The sequence below is a fragment of the Mobula hypostoma genome, chromosome 9 (assembly GCF_963921235.1).
Source record: "Mobula hypostoma chromosome 9, sMobHyp1.1, whole genome shotgun sequence".
Lineage (NCBI taxonomy): Eukaryota > Metazoa > Chordata > Chondrichthyes > Myliobatiformes > Myliobatidae > Mobula > Mobula hypostoma.
Genome location: NC_086105.1, coordinates 68531575 through 68551705, shown reverse-complemented (window position 1 = coordinate 68551705; position 20131 = coordinate 68531575). Strand labels below are relative to the sequence as shown.

Sequence of the window (20131 nt, the reverse complement as noted above, 5' to 3'; positions counted from 1 at the left end):
CAGCATTATAAAAAGTGGTTTAAAGTGTTTACAGTGTAATGCAAAGACAGAGGTAATAGATAGAGGGGGTGGGGGTGGGGGCTAACTAGAATGGTTGATCAGATTAAACTACCCAGGGAGGAGAAACTTTTATGATGGTGGGAAGCTTTTGTTTTACTATCTCTATGGCGCTTTCCAGAAGGGAGCTTTTGTAAAAGGCAGTTTGGAGGGTGGGTAGTGTCTGTAATGATATTTTTCTGCCTGTTTCTTTGTCCTGGACACATGCGAGTCCTACAGTGATGGTAGACTGCAGCCAGTCACCTTTCCAAATGCCATGGCAGTTCACTGTGGTTTTCATATATCGTAAGAGGATACTGTTTTTACAAGAACTACCTGAGTCTTAAGTGCAATGAACTTAATAAACCTGATTACATCTTCCCATGTTTGGGACAAGAAGAGAGAAGAATCAGAACGTATTTTAAATGCAACATGATAAAACTTAAAACTTTTTTGTAGTGATGTTGTCAAGGTAATGTTAGAACCCAAGTGCAGATGAAAATCAGACTCCAATGTAGAAGTGGCAACCAGAGTTTATTAATAAGAATTCCAGCAGAACATTGGCGGTTCAGCCGACCAACTTTGCAAGACATAAAATTCTCAAAACCAAGATCCCGTGATTAGTGTAAATCGGGCATTGGCTTAAATAATGCAATTAACACTGAATCCCTGTGTCTATCAAAATAAACTTAGCAAATTTTAACAGAAAGCACTAAGAGACCACATTACAAGGAGCAAGTCGCTCGACAAAAAAACACAAGGTACTCTAAACAATTTACACCTTTCGTTAAACAACAATTAACCAATCTAGTCGCTCTAATAACCTCAGAGCCCAGTGCTCTCCCACTTCCTGCACAAGTCTGAAGAGCTCATTACAGCACTAGGACCTGCACAGAGAGACTTGGAGAACATTGAGAAAGAGAGAGAATGTTGATTAAACCTCAGAAACCTTGAATAAACCTTGGAGACCTGGAGGCCCATGGAGCCACTTAGATTGGGAAAAAACTTTGAGGGCTGGGAAAAGCCTAGAGACCCAGAAAAAGCCTTGAACATAGACTAGGGAAGCTCAGAACATGGACCCAGAATGTAGACTGGCGACATTTAGAATGTAGACTGGGGCATGGTCTTGGGAACTTTAGAAAAATCTTGGGAGGGAAGTCAGAACATGGACTTAAGAATAGCTGGCATTCTCATCTAATGCTGACAGATGTCAAAATACTGCTGTTCAACATCTGAAGGTCCATTACTTGGTGGAGTCCTTTTATCACGATGCACTCTGGCAGTGTCGGAACCCAAGTGCGGAGGAAAGACAGACTCCAATGTAGAGACAGCAACCAGATTTCATTAGTAAGAATTCCAACAGAACATCGGTGGATCACCACGGGACACAACATTCTCAAAACTAAAACCACACGATTAGACCATAAGACAAAGGAGCAGAAGTAGGCCATTCGGCCCATCGAGTCTGCTCCGCCATTTTATCATGAGCTGATTAGCACTAAGCGAGCATCCGCTTAAATAATACCAGTAACATGGAATTACCGAGCCCATCAAAATAAACAAGTTTAAATAGAAAGCATCAGGAAAACGTATTATGAAGAGTGAGTCGCTCGAGAAAAGCACGAGGAAATCTAAATGATTAATGACTGTAATTAAGTAACAATTAACCAGTTCAGTTGCTCTAAAAACCTCAGAGTCCAGTGCCCTCCGGCACCCCACACAGGCCTGAAGAGCTCACTACAGGTTTTATAATTCCCATCAATTAAGTCTTGTTATTCCTTTAAACTTACTTATCCACACTTTAACCCTCAGCAACGAAGTGTACTGACAGTTCCAATGTAGAAAGAAAGCAGAAAATTTGGGATGTATGAGTTGTCACAGACAATCATATGATAAAAGGCCAGATAATCTGTTTATCTGTGATGTTAGGCACTGGGACAAAGACACCAGGGACACCCTGATGTTCTTCTTCAGCATCATACTTGGAGCATTGTGTTTATTTCTGGTCACTTCATTAGAGGAAAGTTATGCAAGCTTTAAAGAGGACATAGGGAGGTTTGCCAGGATGCTACCTGGATTAGAGAGCTTGTCTTATGAGGAACGAGGGAGCTGGGGCTTTTCTCTCTGGAGCAAAGGAGGATGAAAGGATGACTTGATAGAGGTATACAAGATGCGAGGAGGCGTGGACTGAATGTGACGAGAGTCCTTGACAAGGATGGCTTGGACCCAAATGCTGGAGTATTTGAAGCAAGGATAAGACATGGTATCAAACTGGATAGAGAACTGAGCAGAAAACAAACACACTTGTAGGGCTTACGATTCACGGACCTCAGTTCAGCTGCTCTTTAAACCCTCAACTCTTGACACACAAAACATGATAGCCAATTAACCATTAAAGAGGCTATGCCAGCCGCCATACTCCAGAGAGTTAGAGAAGTTAAATCCCGTAAGCTGGCATGGTTGGGAGCATCTCGTAACAGGACCTCCTCCCCTACGGCTAACTCCTGACAGCCTTGGCTGACGGGAGAGCCGGTGATGGTTGAGAGCTGGATCCAAGGTGTCTCTTTCAGACACCCAGCGCCTCTCCTCGAGTCTGAATCCTTCCCAGTCCATGAGGTATTGCCAAACAGTATTTGAGTTCAAAAGCCTTCCTGCCATGAAGACCTGTTCCCCATCAATAAGCCTGAGTGGTGGCAGGGCTGACGGAGGCTAACATCCCATGCGCTGAATGCTGTAAGGTGTTGCGGGTGACTTCTGACCACATCAAATGGTCACACCACTCATCAGGTCTGAGGTCAGGCACCTTCACCTGTTGGTCTGCGGGTGAAACCCAGAGGAAAGGCTTGCCCCTGTCAGCTTACAAAAAGTCCTTCAGAAATGTGATGTGAATTGTGGACCATGATCTGGGACAATGTCCATCGGGAGCCCATGGATCTTGAAGACCTGGTCCAGGACAACTTTAGCCACAGATGGTAACTTCTCCAAAGCAATGAACTTGCAGGCTTTTGAAAACCAGTCGACAATTACAATGATGACCGTCTTCCCCTTGAATGGCAGAAGACCTACGACAAGGTCCATGGAGACGTGCTCATGGTCTTTCCGAAACAGGCAGAGGGTGGGGGAGCTCGAGGCCGGGTATGGGGATCCTTGTTTCCTCGCATGCCTGCATGTAATGCCAAACTTCCTTCATCATTTCAGGCCACCAATACCTCCTCTTGATAAACTCAAGGGTCCTGGCAATCCCTGGGTGTGCAGTCATTCACAATGTATGTTCCCATTGGAGGACCTGGGACCAGACAGAACTCGGGATGAACAGCCGACCCAAAGGACCATCCTTAGGAATCTCCCCATGTGCTTGGGCCTTGTGAACAAGACCATCGATTGCCCAGTGAATTGGCGCTCCCGCCCTGGCTTGGGGCAAAGCGGTGGTAGGCTGCTCTTCTAGTGCCAGTTCATAAACTGACGGGACAAAGCATTTGGCTTCTGATTCTTTGACCCCGGTCGATAGGTCAGGATGAAGTCAAAGTCAAAGCAGTTAAAGAACAAAGACCACCTGGCTTGCCTGGAATTCTGCATATTAGCCTCCTGAATATAAGCCAGATTCTTGTAGTGAGTACAAATGATTTAAGGATTCTTGACCACTTCTAGCCAGTGACACCATTCCCCTAAAGCTAACTTAACCACAAGAAGTCCTGACGTTATAGTTTCTCTCTGCTGGGATAGCCACCTGGAGAAGAATGCACACAGGTGCAGCTTACTGTTGAAGGTGGTCATTGAGACAAGACAGCACCTACTCCGACGTCTGAGGTGTCCACCTCCACGAGGAAAGGAAAGTCCGGGTTAGGAGAAACCAAGGTGGGAGCTGTTTAAGCTCTGCAAAAGCAGCCTCCTCTTCGGTAGTCCAGACAAAAAAGCCCATGGATTTCTTGGCACCAGCAGCAGAGCTGCCACCGAGCTGAAGTTCCTGATGAACTTCCAGTAGAAATTTGCAAACCCCAGGAATGATTGGACTTGTATGATACTGGATGGTGGTGGCCAGTCTCTGACTGCCTGGGTCTTGGTAGGGTCTATCATGAGATTGCCATTGGAGATGATGAAACCCGAAAATGAAACAGTCGTCAAATGAAACTCTGACTTCTCCAACTTGGCATAAAGTCTAATGATTCTCCTCTCCACCCAGTCCACAGATGGGTTATGCTGGGACAGCCAAGTGTACCCGATGATCAGGGGTATGAGTGGAGAGTCAGTAATGTAGAAACTAATGTCTTCCACATGACCCCTATCCTCAACTATGAAATCAGTCTGTTGTTGGATCTGCCCGGAACCTAGCGGGTGACCTTCCAGGACAGTTGCACACATGGACTACCTCAATTCTCACAGCGGTACGTTGAACCAACGGGTGGTTCTTAAATCCAGAAAATTACTTGCTGCCCCAGAGTCCACAAAGCCCTCATCTGTCTCAAGTTCTTAGCCCACCTTCAGCACAAAACCAGAATCGTTGGGGTTGGCCATTGTGGCTGCTATCATCACAGTCCTCCCGACACTGGGTGGCCTCAGCAGTTCTCCAGGTTGCTGCAGCTTCAGACATTCGGCCCACAGGTGACAGGCTTCCCCACAGTAAAAGCAGCGACCTTGATTCCGATGCCAGGACCTCTCATCGGCAGACAGCCCTGTGCAACCGGCCTGGGTTTGACTGGATCTTGAGCAAGCAACTGTCTGAGGTTGAGGACTGGAACTGCGATGCATGGGGACTGGGCTCAGACCGGCTCTCTTTGACATGCTGATGTAGTCCCACTTTCGCTCTGCCAGACGACTAATGAGACGGATGGAATGGTTGATCAGAACCTCTCAGTACTCTGCAGGCTCTCCCAAGGCAAGGGTATCCTTCAGCTCATCTCGGAATACTTGGCGGAAAAGCATGATCACAGTCTCCCTGTTCCAACCACTCTCTGGGCCAAGGTCCGAAATTTGATTGCATAGTTGGCCGCTGACCGTCCCCCTGTCAAATCTTCATCAGTTGGTCCAAGGCTCAGCTGGCTCCAGCAGGGTGATGAAACACCTTCCTCATGGCGGCCATGAATTCCTCCGAATCCAAGCATTGGGAAACCTGCGTTCCCAATGCATAGTGGCCCAGGCCAGGGCTCTTCCAGTCAGAAGAGAGATAATGAAGGCCACCTTTTCATGCTCCGAAGGAAACCGGGATGGCTGGGGTTCAAATACTCATGAGTGTTGGACAAGGAAGCCATGGCAAGAACCCAGGTCTCTGCTGAATCTCTCCAGGGCTGGAAGACGGACTGGCTCCGCACAACAACTGACAGCCTCACCTGAGCAACTTTGGCTTCCTCCCTGCAACAATTGGCACACGACGACCTGGAAGTCATGTATTTCCAGACTCTGCCCTGAAATTTTCTTACTGTGACTGGCCACAATAGACGAAAGGCTCCAGTATCCTGCTGGGTCCACGTTGACTCAGTCGTACTGTGACGAGAGTCCCTGATGAGGATGTCTTGGACTCAAATGCTGGAGTTTCCACAGCAAGGATTGAGACACAGTGTCAAATTGGGTGAGAAATGAGCACAAAACAAACGCAAGATGATATCATCAGTAAGCTTATGATTCACCGAGGCTCCATTCAGATGCTCTTTAAATACTTAATTCTCGATGCCCAAAACATGACAGCCAATTGGCCGGACTATCCTGAACCCTTACTATCCATACCCTTGCCAGCAATCCATACTCTGGAGAGTTGGAGTGCCTAAATTCCAGAAACTGGCGTAGTTGAGAATGTCTCTTAACACCAAATGGACCAATATTTGATTTGCTATTAGGGAAGGAGACAGTGCAGGTGACACTTTGCATCTAGTGATCACAATACAATTAGTTTCAAAGTAAATATGCAAATAGATAGGTCTAGTCTGTGGGATGAGATTGTAAATTGGAGAAAGGCCAATCCTGATGCTATCAGAAATGATCTGGCAAGTGTGGATTGGGACAGGCTGTTTTCTGGCAAAGGTGTACTTGGTAAATGGCAGGCCTTCAAAAGTGAAATTTTGAGGGTACAAATATTTTATGTGCATGTCAGAATAAAAGGCAGATAGCAGGTTTAGGGAACCTTGGTTTTCAAGAGATTTGGAGGCCCTGGTTAAGAGAACAAAAGGAGATGCATAGCAGGTATAGGCAGGTAGCAACAAATGAGTTGCTTATGGAGTATAAGGAATGCAAGGGAACACTTAACGAGATCAGGAGGGCTAAAGAAAGGCATAAGGTTGCTCTAGCAGAGAAGATGAAGGAGAATCCTAAGGGATTCTACAGTTGTGTTAAGAGCAAAAGGATTGCAAGGGACAAAATTGGTTCTCTAGAAGATCAGAATGGTAATTTATGTGTGGAACCAAAAGAGATGGGGGAAATCTTTTTTTGTAAATTATTTTTTATTGAAGTTCATCATCAAACAAATATTTCCATAAGATGTATTTCAGACACTGTACATATATATCATATGTGGCGCGTGGCCAAGTGGTTAGGGCATTGGGCTCACGATCTGAAGGTTGTGGGTTCGAGTCTTGGCCAAGGCAGCATGTTGTGTCTTTGAGCAAGGCACTTAACCACACACTGCTCCAGTCCATCCAGCTGAAAATGGGTACCGGCAAAATGCTGGGGGTTAACCTCGTGATAGACTGGCGTCCTGTCCGGGGGGGGGGGAGTGTGGTGGTGGGGGGGAGTCTCAGTTGCTTCACACCACAGAAACCGGCATAAGCACTGGCCTGATGGGCCACAAAGGCTCGGGACAGACCTTAACTTTAACATATATATCATGTAGTCATATTTGCCACAAATCTCCACATAATATTTATCTGAGGTATACACTTATAGAAAAGAGAGGAAAGAAAGAACAAGCAAAAGGAGAAAACTATATACAAGTAGGGAGTGATTTTTTTTACAACATATTCATTGATTTGTGAGAATAAACTCAGGTCTATGAGCTGTTATGTAGTTAAACCATTTTTCCCATCATGAATAAAATTGTTCCAACATATGATTAACAGATGCTGTTATCTTCTCCATTTTGTAAATGTCCATTGTAATTTCCATCCATGTGTTTAAAGTTGGCTCTCCTGTGATAACCATTTCCTGGTAAGGGTCTTTTTTACCAGCCACCGGTAGTATATTCATTAAATATTTATCTCTTTTCAACCATTCTTGAGGTATATACCCAAAATATATGGTCTTACTTTCTAACGGTATTTCACATTTAAAGACGTCTTGTAGGGCATTATGTATCCCACTTTAATAGTCTTTGATAACGGGGCATTCTCAGGAAATATGATAAGGGTTTGCATTTTGATTTCCACAATTTCTCCAGCAAACAGGGAGGTTACTATCATAATGGGATTTCTGAGAGGAATTTCTGAGATGGGATCTCAGGGCAAGGCTGCTAAATCAGAGGCAGATCTCAATCGTCTGTTATATTGAGAACAATGTTCCATTGTTATATTGCGTGCACGCCAGACGCAGCTATCTGACCAGAAGGTTTTACAATTTTCAGAATGGATCGAACCTCGAATTCTGCAAAGGAAAGAACCATAGAACCATAGAAACTACAGCACAGAAACAGGCCTTTTGGCCCTTCTTAGCTGTCCCGAACTATTTTCTGCCACACCTCCCATCCATGTATCTGTCCAATTTATTCTTAAATGTTAAAAAAGAACCCGCATTTACCACCTCGTCTGGCAGCTCATTCCATACTCCCACCACTCTCTGTGTGAAGAAGCCCACGCTAATGTTCCCTTTAAACTTTTCCCCCCTCACCCTTAACACATGTCCTCTGGTTTTTTTCTCCCCTTGCCTCAGTGGAAAAAGCCTGCTTGCATTCACTCTGTCTATACCCATCATAATTTTATATACCTCTGTCAAATCTCCCCTCATTCTTCTACGCTCCGGGGAATAAAGTCCTAACCTATTCAACCTTTCGCTGTAACTGAGTTTTTCCAAGTCCCGGCAACATCCTTGTAAACCTTCTCTGCACTCTTTCAACCTTATTTATATCCTTCCTGTAATTTGGTGACCAAAACTGAACACAATATTCCAGATTCGGCCTCACCAATGCCTTATACAACCTCAGCATAACATTCCAGCTCTTATACTCAATACTTTGATTAATAAAGGCCAATGTACCAAAAGCTCTCTTTAAGACCCTATCTACCTGTGACGCCACTTTTAGGGAATTTTGTATCTGTATTCCCAGATCCCTCTGTTCCACTGCACTCCTCAGTGCCTTACCATCAACCCTGTATGTTCTACCTTGGTTTGTCCTTCCAACATGCAACACCTCACACTTGTCTGTATTAAACTCCATCTGCCATTTTTCAGCCCATTTTTCCAGCTGGTCCAAGTCCCTCTGCAGGCTCTGAAAACCTTCCTCACTGTCTACTACACCTCCAATCTTTGTATCATCAGCAAATTTGCTGATCCAATTTACCACATTATCATCCAGATCATTGATATAGATGACAAATAACAATGGACCCAGCACTGATCCCTGTGGCACACCACTAGTCACAGGCCTCCACTCGGAGAAGCAATTCTCTACTACCACTCTTTGGCTTCTTCCATTGAGCCAATGTCTAATCCAATTTACCACCTCTCCACGTATACTTAGCGACTGAATTTTCCTAACTAACCTCCCATGCAGGACCTTGTCAAAGGCTTTACTGAAGTCCATGTAGACAATATCCACTGCCTTCCCTTCATCCACTTTCCTGGTAACCTCCTCGAAAAACTCCAATAGATTGGTCAAACATGACCTACTACGCACAAAGCCATGTTGACTCTCCCTAATAAGTCCCTGTCTATCCAAATGCTTGTAGATTCTGTCTCTTAGTACTCCCTCCAATAACTTACCTACTACCGACGTTAAACTTACTGGCCTATAATTTCCCGGATTACTTTTCGATCCTTTTTTAAACAATGGAACAACCTGAGCCACTCTCTAATCCTCCGGCACCTCACCTGTAGACAGCGACATTTTAAATATTTCTGCCATGGCCCCTGCAATTTCAACACTAGTCTCCTTCAAGGTCTGAGAGAACACCCTGTCAGGTCCCGGGGATTTATCCACTTTAATTTTCCTCAAGACAGCAAGGACGTCCTCCTTTTCGATCTGTACAGTTTCCATGATCTCACTACTTGTTTCCTTTAATTCCATAGACTTCATGCCAGTTTCCTTAGTAAATACAGACGCAAAAAACCTATTTAAGATCTCCCCCATTTCCTTTGGTTCCGCACATAGCTGACCACTCTGATCTTCAAGAGGACCAATTTTATCCCTTACAATCCTTTTGCTCTTAATATACCTGTAAAAGCTCTTTGGATTGTCCTTCACTTTGACTTCCAGGGCAACCTCATGTCTTCTTTTAGCCCTCCTGATTTCTTTCTTAAGTATTTTCTTGCACTTCTTATACTCCTCAAGCACCTTATTTACTCCCTGCTTCTTATACATGTCATACAAATCCCTCTTCTTCTTTATCAGAGTTGCAATATCCCTTGAGAACCAAGGCTCCTTATTCCTATTCACTTTGCCTTTAATCCTGACAGGAACATACAAATTCTGCACTCTCAAAATTTCTCCTTTGAAGGCTTCCCACCTACCGATCACACCTTTGCCAGAGAACAACCTGTCCCAATCCACTCTTTTTAGATCCTTTCTCATTTCTTCAAATTTGGTCTTCTTCCAGTTAAGAACCTCAGCCCTAGGACCAGATCTATCCTTGTCCATGATCAAGCTGAAACTAATGGTGTTATGATCACTGGAACCAAAGTGCTCCCCTACACAGACTTCTGTCACTTGTCCTAACTTGTTTCCTAACAGGAGATCCAATATTGCATCCCCTCTAGTTGGTCCCTCTATATATTGATTTAGAAAACTTTCCTGAACACATTTTACAAACTCTAAACCATCTAGACCCCTAACAGTATGGGAGACCCAATCAATATATGGAAAATTAAAATCCCCTACCACCACAACTTTATGTTTCCTGCAGTTGCCTGCTATCTCTCTGCAGGTTTGCTCTTCCAATTCTCGTTGACTATTGGGTGGTCTGTAATACAATCCCACTAATGTGGCCATACCTTTCCTGTTTCTCAGCTTCACCCATCAGGACTCAGTAGACAAGCCCTCTAATCTGTCCTGCCTGAGCACTGTTGTAATATTTTCCCTAACAAGCAATGCTACTCCGCCACCTTTCATTCCTCTGCCTCGATCACATCTGAAACATCGGAACCCTGGCATATTTAGCTGCCAGTCCTGCCCTTCCTGTAGCCAAATTTCACTAATTGCTATAATGTCATAATTCCACGTGTCAATCCACGCCCTCAACTCATCCGCCTTCCCCGCAATACTCCTAGCATTGAAATATATACACCTCAGAAGATTTTTACCACCACTCACAACCTTTCTATTAGCGGATTTGCTTGAACTTTTAAAATCATTTATTTTCACCCCAGCCACACTGTCAGCTCTGGCACTCTGGTTCCCATCCCCCTGCAAATCTAGTTTAAAGCCTCCCCAGTAGCACTAACAAACCTCCCTGAAAGGATATTGGTCCCCCTGTAGTTCAAGTGTAACCCATCTCTCTTGTACAGGTCCCACCTGCCCCAGAAGAGGTCCCAATGATCCTGAAATCTGAAACCCTGCCCCCTACACCAGTTCCTCAGCCACTTGTTCATCCTCCAGAGCATCCTATTCCTACCCTCACTGGCACCTAGCACAGGTAGCAATCCTGAGATTACTACCCTTGAGGTTCTGCTTTTCAACTTCCTACCAAGCTCTCTATACTCTCTCTCCAGGACCTCCTCACTCTTCCTTGCTATGTCATTGGTACCGATGTGCACCACGACATCTGGCTGATCACCCTCCCACTTCAGAATGTCATGCAATCGATCAGAGACATCCTTGACCCTGGCACCCGGGAGGCAACAAACCATCCTGGATTCTCTGTCACGACCACAGAACCTCCTATCTGCACCTCTAACTATCGAGTCCCCTATCACTACCGCTCTCCTCTTTTCCCCCCTCCCTTCTGCACTGCAGAGCCAGACCCAGTGCCAGAGATCCGGCTACTGCAGCGGAAAGAGGGGGCAGAGTGTGCTTTTTCATCAATTCTCGTTGGTGCACAGGCATTTGGGTTATGTCAACTTATTGTTCCACTGACTTAGAACAACTAATGATTAAATGTAGACCATTCTACTCGCCTCGGGAGTTCTCATCTGTAATCCTGACTGCAGTTTATATACCACCAGTGACTGATTATAAGCAAGCACTCGTGAAACTGCACAATGTCATCGGTAAGCATGAAAAGGGCCATCCCGACATATTTCAGATTATAGTCGGTTACTTTAACCAGGCCTGTCTGAAGAAAACCCTGCCCAATTATCACCAGCACGTAACCTGCTGCTCCAGTTTCCAGCACACTAGACCACTGCTAGACAATGATAAGGAACACTAACTGTTCCTTCCCGAGACCACATTTTGGCAAGTCGGATCATGGGTCTGTACTCCTACTTCCTGCATTCAGACAGAGCCGAACGAGCAAGGCTCCAGAGATCAAGACAACTACGAGGTGTCACGGGAAGCTGAGGAACGGTTCCAGGACGGCCTTGAGTCAGTGGACTGGGCCGTGTTCAAGAACGCATCTGAGGACCTGGATGACCAGAGTCATTACAGACTTTATTAAAACAGCTGTGGATGAGTGTTTCCCCACAAAATCGTTCGGGGTTTCCCCCGATTAGAAGCCCTGGATGAACAATGAAATCTGGAACCTACTGAGAGCCCGATCAGAGACATTCAGGTCTGGAGATCAAGAATGCTACAAGAGGTGCAGGTATGATCTCTCGGGCAAAGTGGAGATTCCAGACTAGACTGGAATCAACGAGGGATGCTCCAGAGCGATGGCAGGGTTTGAATGCCGTAAACTCCTACAAAGTTAAATCTAGCAACATGGGGGACAGCACACCTTCGCTTCCAGATGAGCTCAATGCTTTCTATGCTCACTTTGACCACCAGAACAGGGAGGAAATGTCGTGCACACCCATGTCTCCCACTGATACTTTGGTCTCAGTATCTGAAGATGACGTGTGGACTCCTTTCAAGAGAGTGAATCCAAGGAAAGCATTGGGTCCAGGTGGAGTACCTGGCCAAAGACTGAAAAGTTGTGCCAAACAACTGGCTGGTGTGTTCACGGATATCTTCAACCTCTCAGTCCAGGAGTGTGTGGTACCCACAGGCTTCAGTCGTACTGGTGCCCAAGAAGATCGTGTGTTACAAGGGGGCGCTGGGCGCGGACCCAAATGCAAGACAGAGACACTGCGGTTCTAGGAACAGGACTAGCTTTGGCAAGAAAGCCAGGGGAGTCAGGAAGAAACGACGCTGGACATGGACACAGGCCCTGGACGAGACTAGGATTCAGGGCCTGGGCTAGGACTTGGGCTAGAAGCACGGGACCCGGACGTGGAACGAGGAACAAGGAGCCTGGACTAGGAACTCGGAACCAGAGTCTGGACAACGACCCGGAACCTGGGTCTTGGTTGGAACTCGGAATCAGAGTCTGGACAGCGACCCGGAACCTGGGTCTTGGTTGGGACTCGGAACCAGAGTCTGGACAACGACCCGGAACCTGGGTCTTGGTTGGGACTTGGAACCAGAGTCTGGACAACGACCCGGAACCTGGATCTTGGTTGGGACTAGGAACCAGAGTCTGGACAACGACCCGGAACCTGGGTCTTGGTTGGGACTCGGAACCAGAGTCTGGACAACGACCCGGAACCTGGGTCTTGGTTGGGACTCGGAACCAGAGTCTGGACAACGACCCGGAACCTGGGTCTTGGTTGGGACTCGGAACCAGAACCCGAGTCTAGGCTAGGATCTTGGCAAGGACAGGACGTGGCTATAGGACTCGATGTGGAACTCCCGCACAGGATGAGGCACATGGACAGGATGAGAACACAAAACCTTGACTTGGACAGGACGAGGTTCTTGGACGTGGCTTCGACAGGACGAGGGAACTCCAGCACCGGGCTGGGTGAGGGAACTCCAGCACAGGATGAGGTACCTGCAGCACAAGATGAGGAATCTCCGGCACAGGACGTGGCTCTTGAACTAGATTTGGCTCGGCTCTTGGACTCGGCTTGGTTAGGCTCTTGGGTACGGAGCCAGGACTCCTCCTTGGAGCGCAGGGCCGGGACCCTTCCTAGGACGCAGGGCCGGGATGACTGCCGAGGATTCGGATGGGGACGATCCAGCACAGGACGAGGAATCTCCAGCACCAGGCTGGGCAGGGTACTCCTGGGCTGGTGAGGCACTCCTGGGCTGGGTGAGGACACGAAGCTCAGACTTGGACAGGGCTAGAACATGGCGCCTGGACTTGGTCTTGGAACACAGGAACACAGAGCCTTGGATTTGAGCACAGGAACACAGAGCCCTGGACTTGAGCAGAGGAACAGGGAACACAGAGTCAGGACGCTTCCTTGGGAAGCACAGACCATAGGGCCGGGACTCGTACGCAGAACATGGACACTAAACATGGGGACACAAAGAGACAGTTCCAAACTCAACAATAGATAGTTCCTTCTCTTGGCATGGCAAGGCTCCGGTCTCACTCCAACAGTTTGAACTTGATGAAGTTGCAGGCGAAGGTTTCAGGCAGAAGGGGAAGGGAAGGGAACATTCCAGCAAACAATCCCTGGTTTGCAGAGGTATTTATGTGCCAGACCTAAATGAGAATCAGGTGCCTCAATAAGGCACCCAACAGAACAAGGGAGAAAACAGGAAAACCCAGAACAAGGATTGATAGACCAGACCGTGAACCGGAATGCGGACTTTACGGACCAGACCATGACAGCATGGTAATCTGTCTAAATGACTATCACCCAGTGGCACTGACATCCACAGTGATGAAGTGTCTCGAGGCTGGCATTGAAGCGTATCAGCTCCTGTCTGAGTGGCAACTTGGATCCACTCCAGTTCACCTACTGAAGCAACAGGTCTACAGCAGCATTGTCTCTTCACACAACCCTGGAATGCTCTTTATCGATTACAGCTCAACATTTAACACCATCATCCCCTCAAAACTAACCAGTAATCTCCAAGACCTTGTCCCCAATTCCAACTTGTGCAATTGGATCCTGGATTTCCTCACAATGGAGACCTCAGTCAGTTCACATTGGCAAAAACATCTCCACAATCTCCACCAGCACAGGAGCACCACAGGGATGTGTGCTTAGCCCCCTGCTCTACTCACTTTACACCTGTGACTGTGGGGCTATGTACAGCTCCAACACCATATACAAGTTTGCTGACAGCATCACCATTGTGGGCTGTATCAAAGGGGGTGATGAATCAGCACACAGGAGGGAGACTGAAAATTTGTTTGAGTGGTGTAATAACAACAACCTCTCACTTAATGTCAATAAAAAGAAGGAACTGATTGTAGACTTCAGGAGAGGAAAACCAGCGGTCCATGAGTCGGTAATCATCGGAGGATCAGAACTGGAGAGGATCAGTAGCTTTAAATTCCTGGGTGTCACTATCTCAGAGGACCTGTCCTGGACCCATTACATAAATATTGCGAAGAAAGCACGACAGTGCCTTTGCTTCCTCAGGAGTCTGCGGAGGTTCGGTATGTCATCGAAAACCTTGACAAACATCTGTAGGTGTGAGGTGGAAAGTGTGCTGACTGGCTGTATTACAACCTGGTATGGAAACACCAAAACCTTTGTGCAGAAAATCCTACAAAAGGTAGTGGAATCGGCCTGGTAGATTACAGGTAAACCCCCCCCCAACCATTGAATACATCTACATGAAATGTTGCCATAGGAAAGCAGCATCCATCATCAAAGGTCCTCACCACCCAGGCCATGCTCTTTTCTCGCTGCTGCCATCAGGTAGAAAGTACAGGAGCCTCAGGACTCGCACCATCAGGGTCAAGAACAGTTACTACCCCTCAGCCATCAGGTTCCTGAACAAAAGGGGATAGCTACGCTCATTTAAGGACTCTGTTATATTGATGGATGTAATATTGTTATATCATGCTTGTTATTTATTGCTATTTATTTATATCTGCATTTGCACAGTTCATTTAGTTTATAGTTTACACTTACTGTTCTATAGTTTTGCTAAATATGCCTGCAGAAAAAGAATCTCAGGGTTGTGTGTGCTGACATGTATGTAATCTGATTACAAATGTTACTTTGAACTTTTCGAAGGGCCTGTTCTTGTGCTGTACGTATGACTGCTATGACTGTACGACAGCCAGTGCCCTTTTCCCAGGCCAGCAATGGCTAATATGAGGGGGCATAATTTTAAGGTGATTGGAGGAAAGTACAGGGGTACATGAAAGATAGGTTTTTTCACACAGGAAGTTGTAAGTGCATGGAACACACTGCCAGTAGTGGTGGCAGAGTCAGCTACATTGGGGACATTTAACAGTCTCTTACATGGGCAGATAGATGAAATGAAAATGAAGGGTTATGTGAGAGAGAAGGGATAATTTGATCTTGGAGCAGGTTAAAGGGTTGAAGAGCATTGTGGGTCATAAGGCCTGTACTGTTCCATCCTCTACATCCTATGTTCCATTGTGGCAATAGGCCTTTCACACAAGGGGCTTCAAATTAAAGACTCACCCACAAGACAGCCCACTTCCAACACTACAGCTGTCCCTTATCCCTGTACTGAAGATTTGGTCACGAATTTTTGACACCATACAATAAGAGAATCTTCTTGAATATTCACCAACGTGCATTTAATTGCATGGGATAGAGTTTCTGTTTCTCTTGGGTGCAACATAAGAGCTCCTAGTTTGACTCTCATGTGGCCACTGTAGGGAGGCATCAGCAAGGAGCATCCCCATGCATGAAAAAATGCTGTAAAATGCATCAGTATTTCATTCTGCTGTTTGAAAGAGTGAAACTGGTGGGAGAGGGGGAGTGGAAGATTGGGTAAAATAAATCAATGGGAATAAAGTATTTCTTTCCAGAAAACATCAAACTTAGAACGAAAAACAGTCTGCTGGAGGAACTCACCAGCTTGAGCAGTATCAGCTGTGTAAATGTTTGTGGTTTCACATTCCAGCAGCTGGGGTCTCTTAGAAACTTTACTACAAGTTAGTAACTAGCTCATATCTAAAATACACAGTCTTATTTTAACCAAAACTTTACTGGAAGTTTTCATTACACCTATAAACACTGTTTTTATTGGGGAATATCATGTTTAAGCAAGGTTAGTGATTGTGTCGATGGGCACCATCATCATCGTTATGCGCCGTGTCGTATGACGTGGGCGATCATGGTCTTTCCATGGCCACGATTGTTTCTGGCAAATTTTTCTACAGAAGTGGTTTGCCTTTGCCTTCATCTGGGGAGCATATTTACAAGATGGGTGACCCCAGCCATTTTCAATGCTCTTGTCTGCCTGATGTCAGTGGCCACGTAACCAGGACTTGTGATCTGCACTGGCTGCTCCCATGGCTTCACCTCTTCACCTGACCCTGATTCCGGGGGGCGGACAAGGCGGGTGGGGGGGGGGCCTAAGCAGGTGCTACACCTTGCCCAGTGGTGACCTGCAGGCTAGTGGAGGGAAGGAGCACCCTACACCTCCTCTTTTGCTAGAGACATACCTTCACCCTGCCACCTGTGATGGTAATTAAATTCAAACATCAGTTATTGCTTTCATTAGACATTAGTTTAAAACATATTGCATGAGACCACAGGACCATAGACATCGGAGCAGAATCAGGCCTTTCAGCCCATTGAGTCATCTCTACTATTCCATCATGGCAGATAGATGTTCCCTCTTAATCCCATTCTCCTGCCTTCTCTCTAAACCTTTGAAGCCCTGACTAATCAAGAACCTTTTAACCTCCCCTTTAAGCATATTCAATAACTTGTCCTCCAAGGTTATCTGTGCAATGAATTGCACAGCTAAAGAAATTCCACCTTAACTTACTGTATATTTTATGTAAATTATCCTAAAATTAATTCAGTTTAAAATTGACCTTATATAATCCAAAAAAGGGAAACTTCTACAGTTTAATTTTTGTTTGTAGTAAACTTTTAACTTCCTTATATTTTACAACTAATACTACTATAGCAAGTTGAGAGAAGTGGATTTCTGTCTCCTCGGACCGATGATAGTTAAGGCTTTTTCGGGGCATTCAGTATATACTGGGAAAGTCTAAGTTCAAAGTGTGCAATGCACCTACCATCTGTCGGAGCGTTGTGATCCCAGACCGACCACATCTGGACGCCGATGAAGGGTGCCCAGCACAGAATGTAAGCCAAAACAATTACCAAGGTCATTTTCACCGTGCGAACCTTGGCTTTGGAGATGGTTTTCATGTTGCTGGCGCCGACGGTGATTAGGCCATTCTCAAACGAGCTCCCAGCCTCGGCATTCTTGGTCTTATATTTGCTGTTTCTGAAGATGCCGCAGCAAATGCAGGAATAGCAGGCGATCATGACGAATACGGGGATGATGAAGACAGTGATGGCGATCCAGGTGATGTAGGTCTTAATTCCCCAGTGCGGGACGAATCTCGCCCAGCAGTCGTAGACACCGGAGCCCCCCTCAACCTCGCTCAAAGAGAAGATGAAGTATTGAGGGACGCTCAGAATAAGGCTACCCACCCAAGTGGCGACAATCATCAGGTGGGACCTCTTGGTAGGTTGCTGGAGGGTCTTCAGAGGGTGGCAGATAGCGATGTAGCGGTCTATTGACATCATAACCATCATGTAAGTGGAGGCGTACATGCCGAACAGCTGGAGATGTTTTATTATTCGGCAGAGGAAATCGGGACCTTTGAACCTGTATGTGATGTCCCAAATGAGCTGGGGCAACACTTGGAACAGGGCGACCACCAGGTCGGCCATGCTGAGGTGCCGGATGAAGAGGTGCATCCGCGACATCTTCCTCTTGGTCTGGTGCAGGGCCAACAGAACGGCCGAGTTCCCAAGGACGGCCACCAAGAAAATGATGCCCAGTACCAAGACCTCGATTTTGGCCAGGTCTTCGTCTCTGCTGAGGGCATCGGTTTGGTTGGCGGAAGTAATCAAGCTTCCAGTCAGGCTGGGTGTCGTCGAGAAACAGTCCCGGGGCTGGTTCCCGGTGTGGTTAGAGGCGGGCAGGTCGCGTTCTGCTCCCGGAGCTACCTGCATTATGGACCCTGGGCTGTCCGTTGCAACCTTGAAGGACGTGGTTGTCCAAGGCGAGCAAGAAAATTGTCCTTCAAATCATTCTGCTGGACGCTTTGAGCTACGAGCATCTGTTGCTCAACTACGAGAGAAATTCCATTCCCGGGAACGTTGACAAGCACTCATATTGCATCACCAGGCAACATCGCTCCCCTCCCACTGAAAACAAAGCTGTGCTTCTAAGTGGGCTTGTGCGAGAGAGCGTCAGTGATTGTGTTCAATATTTCTTTTGTAATAATTCTGCGTGTTTAACGAGGCACCAATGAATGGCATCGAAGCTATTAAATCATAGAGTATTTCTTTTCAATCTTAGCACCAGACATCCTAATGAATAAACATCCTAGACACGGCATCGGCATGTTTGCAGTGAATTTACAAGTCTTGGCATTGGGTTTAAGTGTAAAAGAGAATGAAACGTTTGTTACCCCGGTTCCGATACTCCACAAAAACCACAATAAGCATGAAAACACAGTAATAATAAATAAACAAACACAATAAAAATAAATATGGAAACGATCCTGTAAAACACAATGTACAAGCATACACAGACTGAATCGATGCACAGAAACTGACGCTATGTGTATGTAGAGGTGCTGGTGGTGCGGTGGGTTAACGTGTGCCTCAGACTGAAATGTAAAACCTCAGTTTAAAATCCAGAGCAACACACATCAAAGTTGCTGGTTTAAAATTTAAAATCCAGAGAGATCTTTTGAAGGTAGACGCGAAGCTTTCTGAAATGTGTCTTCAGTACACATTGGTCTCTGTATTACATTAGCCAAGAACTCCCTGGGGGACTCTCGGCGCAAGGAAAGTCCTTGGGCAAGATCTGTATGGAATATCCTAACAACAGAAAGATAAATTAAAACCTGGAACCAGGCTGATTTGCAGTTTCCTGCTGAACTCATCCAGCGATTCTGAAAGTTCAACAAACTACCGCCTCGACCTTTCTTTCCACTGCCAGTTGACCTCCCCCAGACTAAAAGATTCGCTCGTTTGAAATAAATTGTAATAGAGCTATCAGTAATTTATATTTTCTGTTTTTGGTTAATGTTTCGCCAGCTGTAGGCGGCAGGGTGTCCGAGGGTGTGGAACTGGAACAAGGGGCGCGCACCTGAATTGCGGTCGTTTTCCCCGCACCCGCGCAGGGCTATCGAGGCAAAGCTCGTTCGGAGCTAAATAAAACAAGGTAGATCCCCCACAGGTGGGAACTGTTGTTTCCGGCTGTCCATAGCTGAGCATTTGCTTTTGGAACAATTCGACCATGATGCGAAATGTCCATCTCACTAAAGGTTAGAAACTGTAACCGCTCAAGATGCTTTTCAAACAGGGCTCACTGATTCCATCCTGAAGCTCGTCAAGTACATCTGCGATTCTGTCAAAGCCTTTACGAGATTCTGGTCTATTTGCCTGAATGGGACTCAAACAAGTAATTCCCGGTGTCTTTGACTACAGTTGCAGCTTCGGTGTGCACCGTTCCTGGCCTGTCATCCGCTCTACCAAGAGCGCTTTTTCTATTTCTGCCCGTAAGTCCTGACGCAGCTGACCCGATGAAGGGTCTCGGCCCGAAACGTTGGCTGTTTATACTCCGTAGTTGCTACCTGATCTGCTGAGCTCCTCCAGCATTTTGTGTGTGTTGCTCAAGATTACCAGCATCTGTAGAATTTCGTGCTTATGACTGAAACCAATGTATTTTTATGACACATTAATTTGCTTATCGTGTCTTTATAAGATTCGCTGTTGGAGAGAGGTTTCAATGTGATCAGCTAAACTTTTCTTCGCCAGGGTAATTGTAAGACTTTATATATTTTGGCGGCATTAAAAGAAACCCTGGTGTAACAGCTGCAGAGACCCGGGTACA

General features: G+C 46.2%; 1 protein-coding gene across 1 annotated transcript in view; it reads right to left on the bottom strand.

Moving 5' to 3' along the window:
• The window catches only part of LOC134351789 (arg8-vasotocin receptor-like), a 29698-nt gene extending 11365 nt beyond the window's left edge, over positions 1 to 18333 (bottom strand). The window contains exon 1 of the mRNA XM_063058478.1: positions 17286 to 18333. Coding sequence (XP_062914548.1) covers positions 17286 to 18237 — 952 coding nt within the window. The 5' untranslated portion in view covers positions 18238 to 18333. The remainder of the gene's footprint in view (positions 1 to 17285) is intronic.
• Positions 18334 to 20131: the final 1798 nt, after the last annotated feature.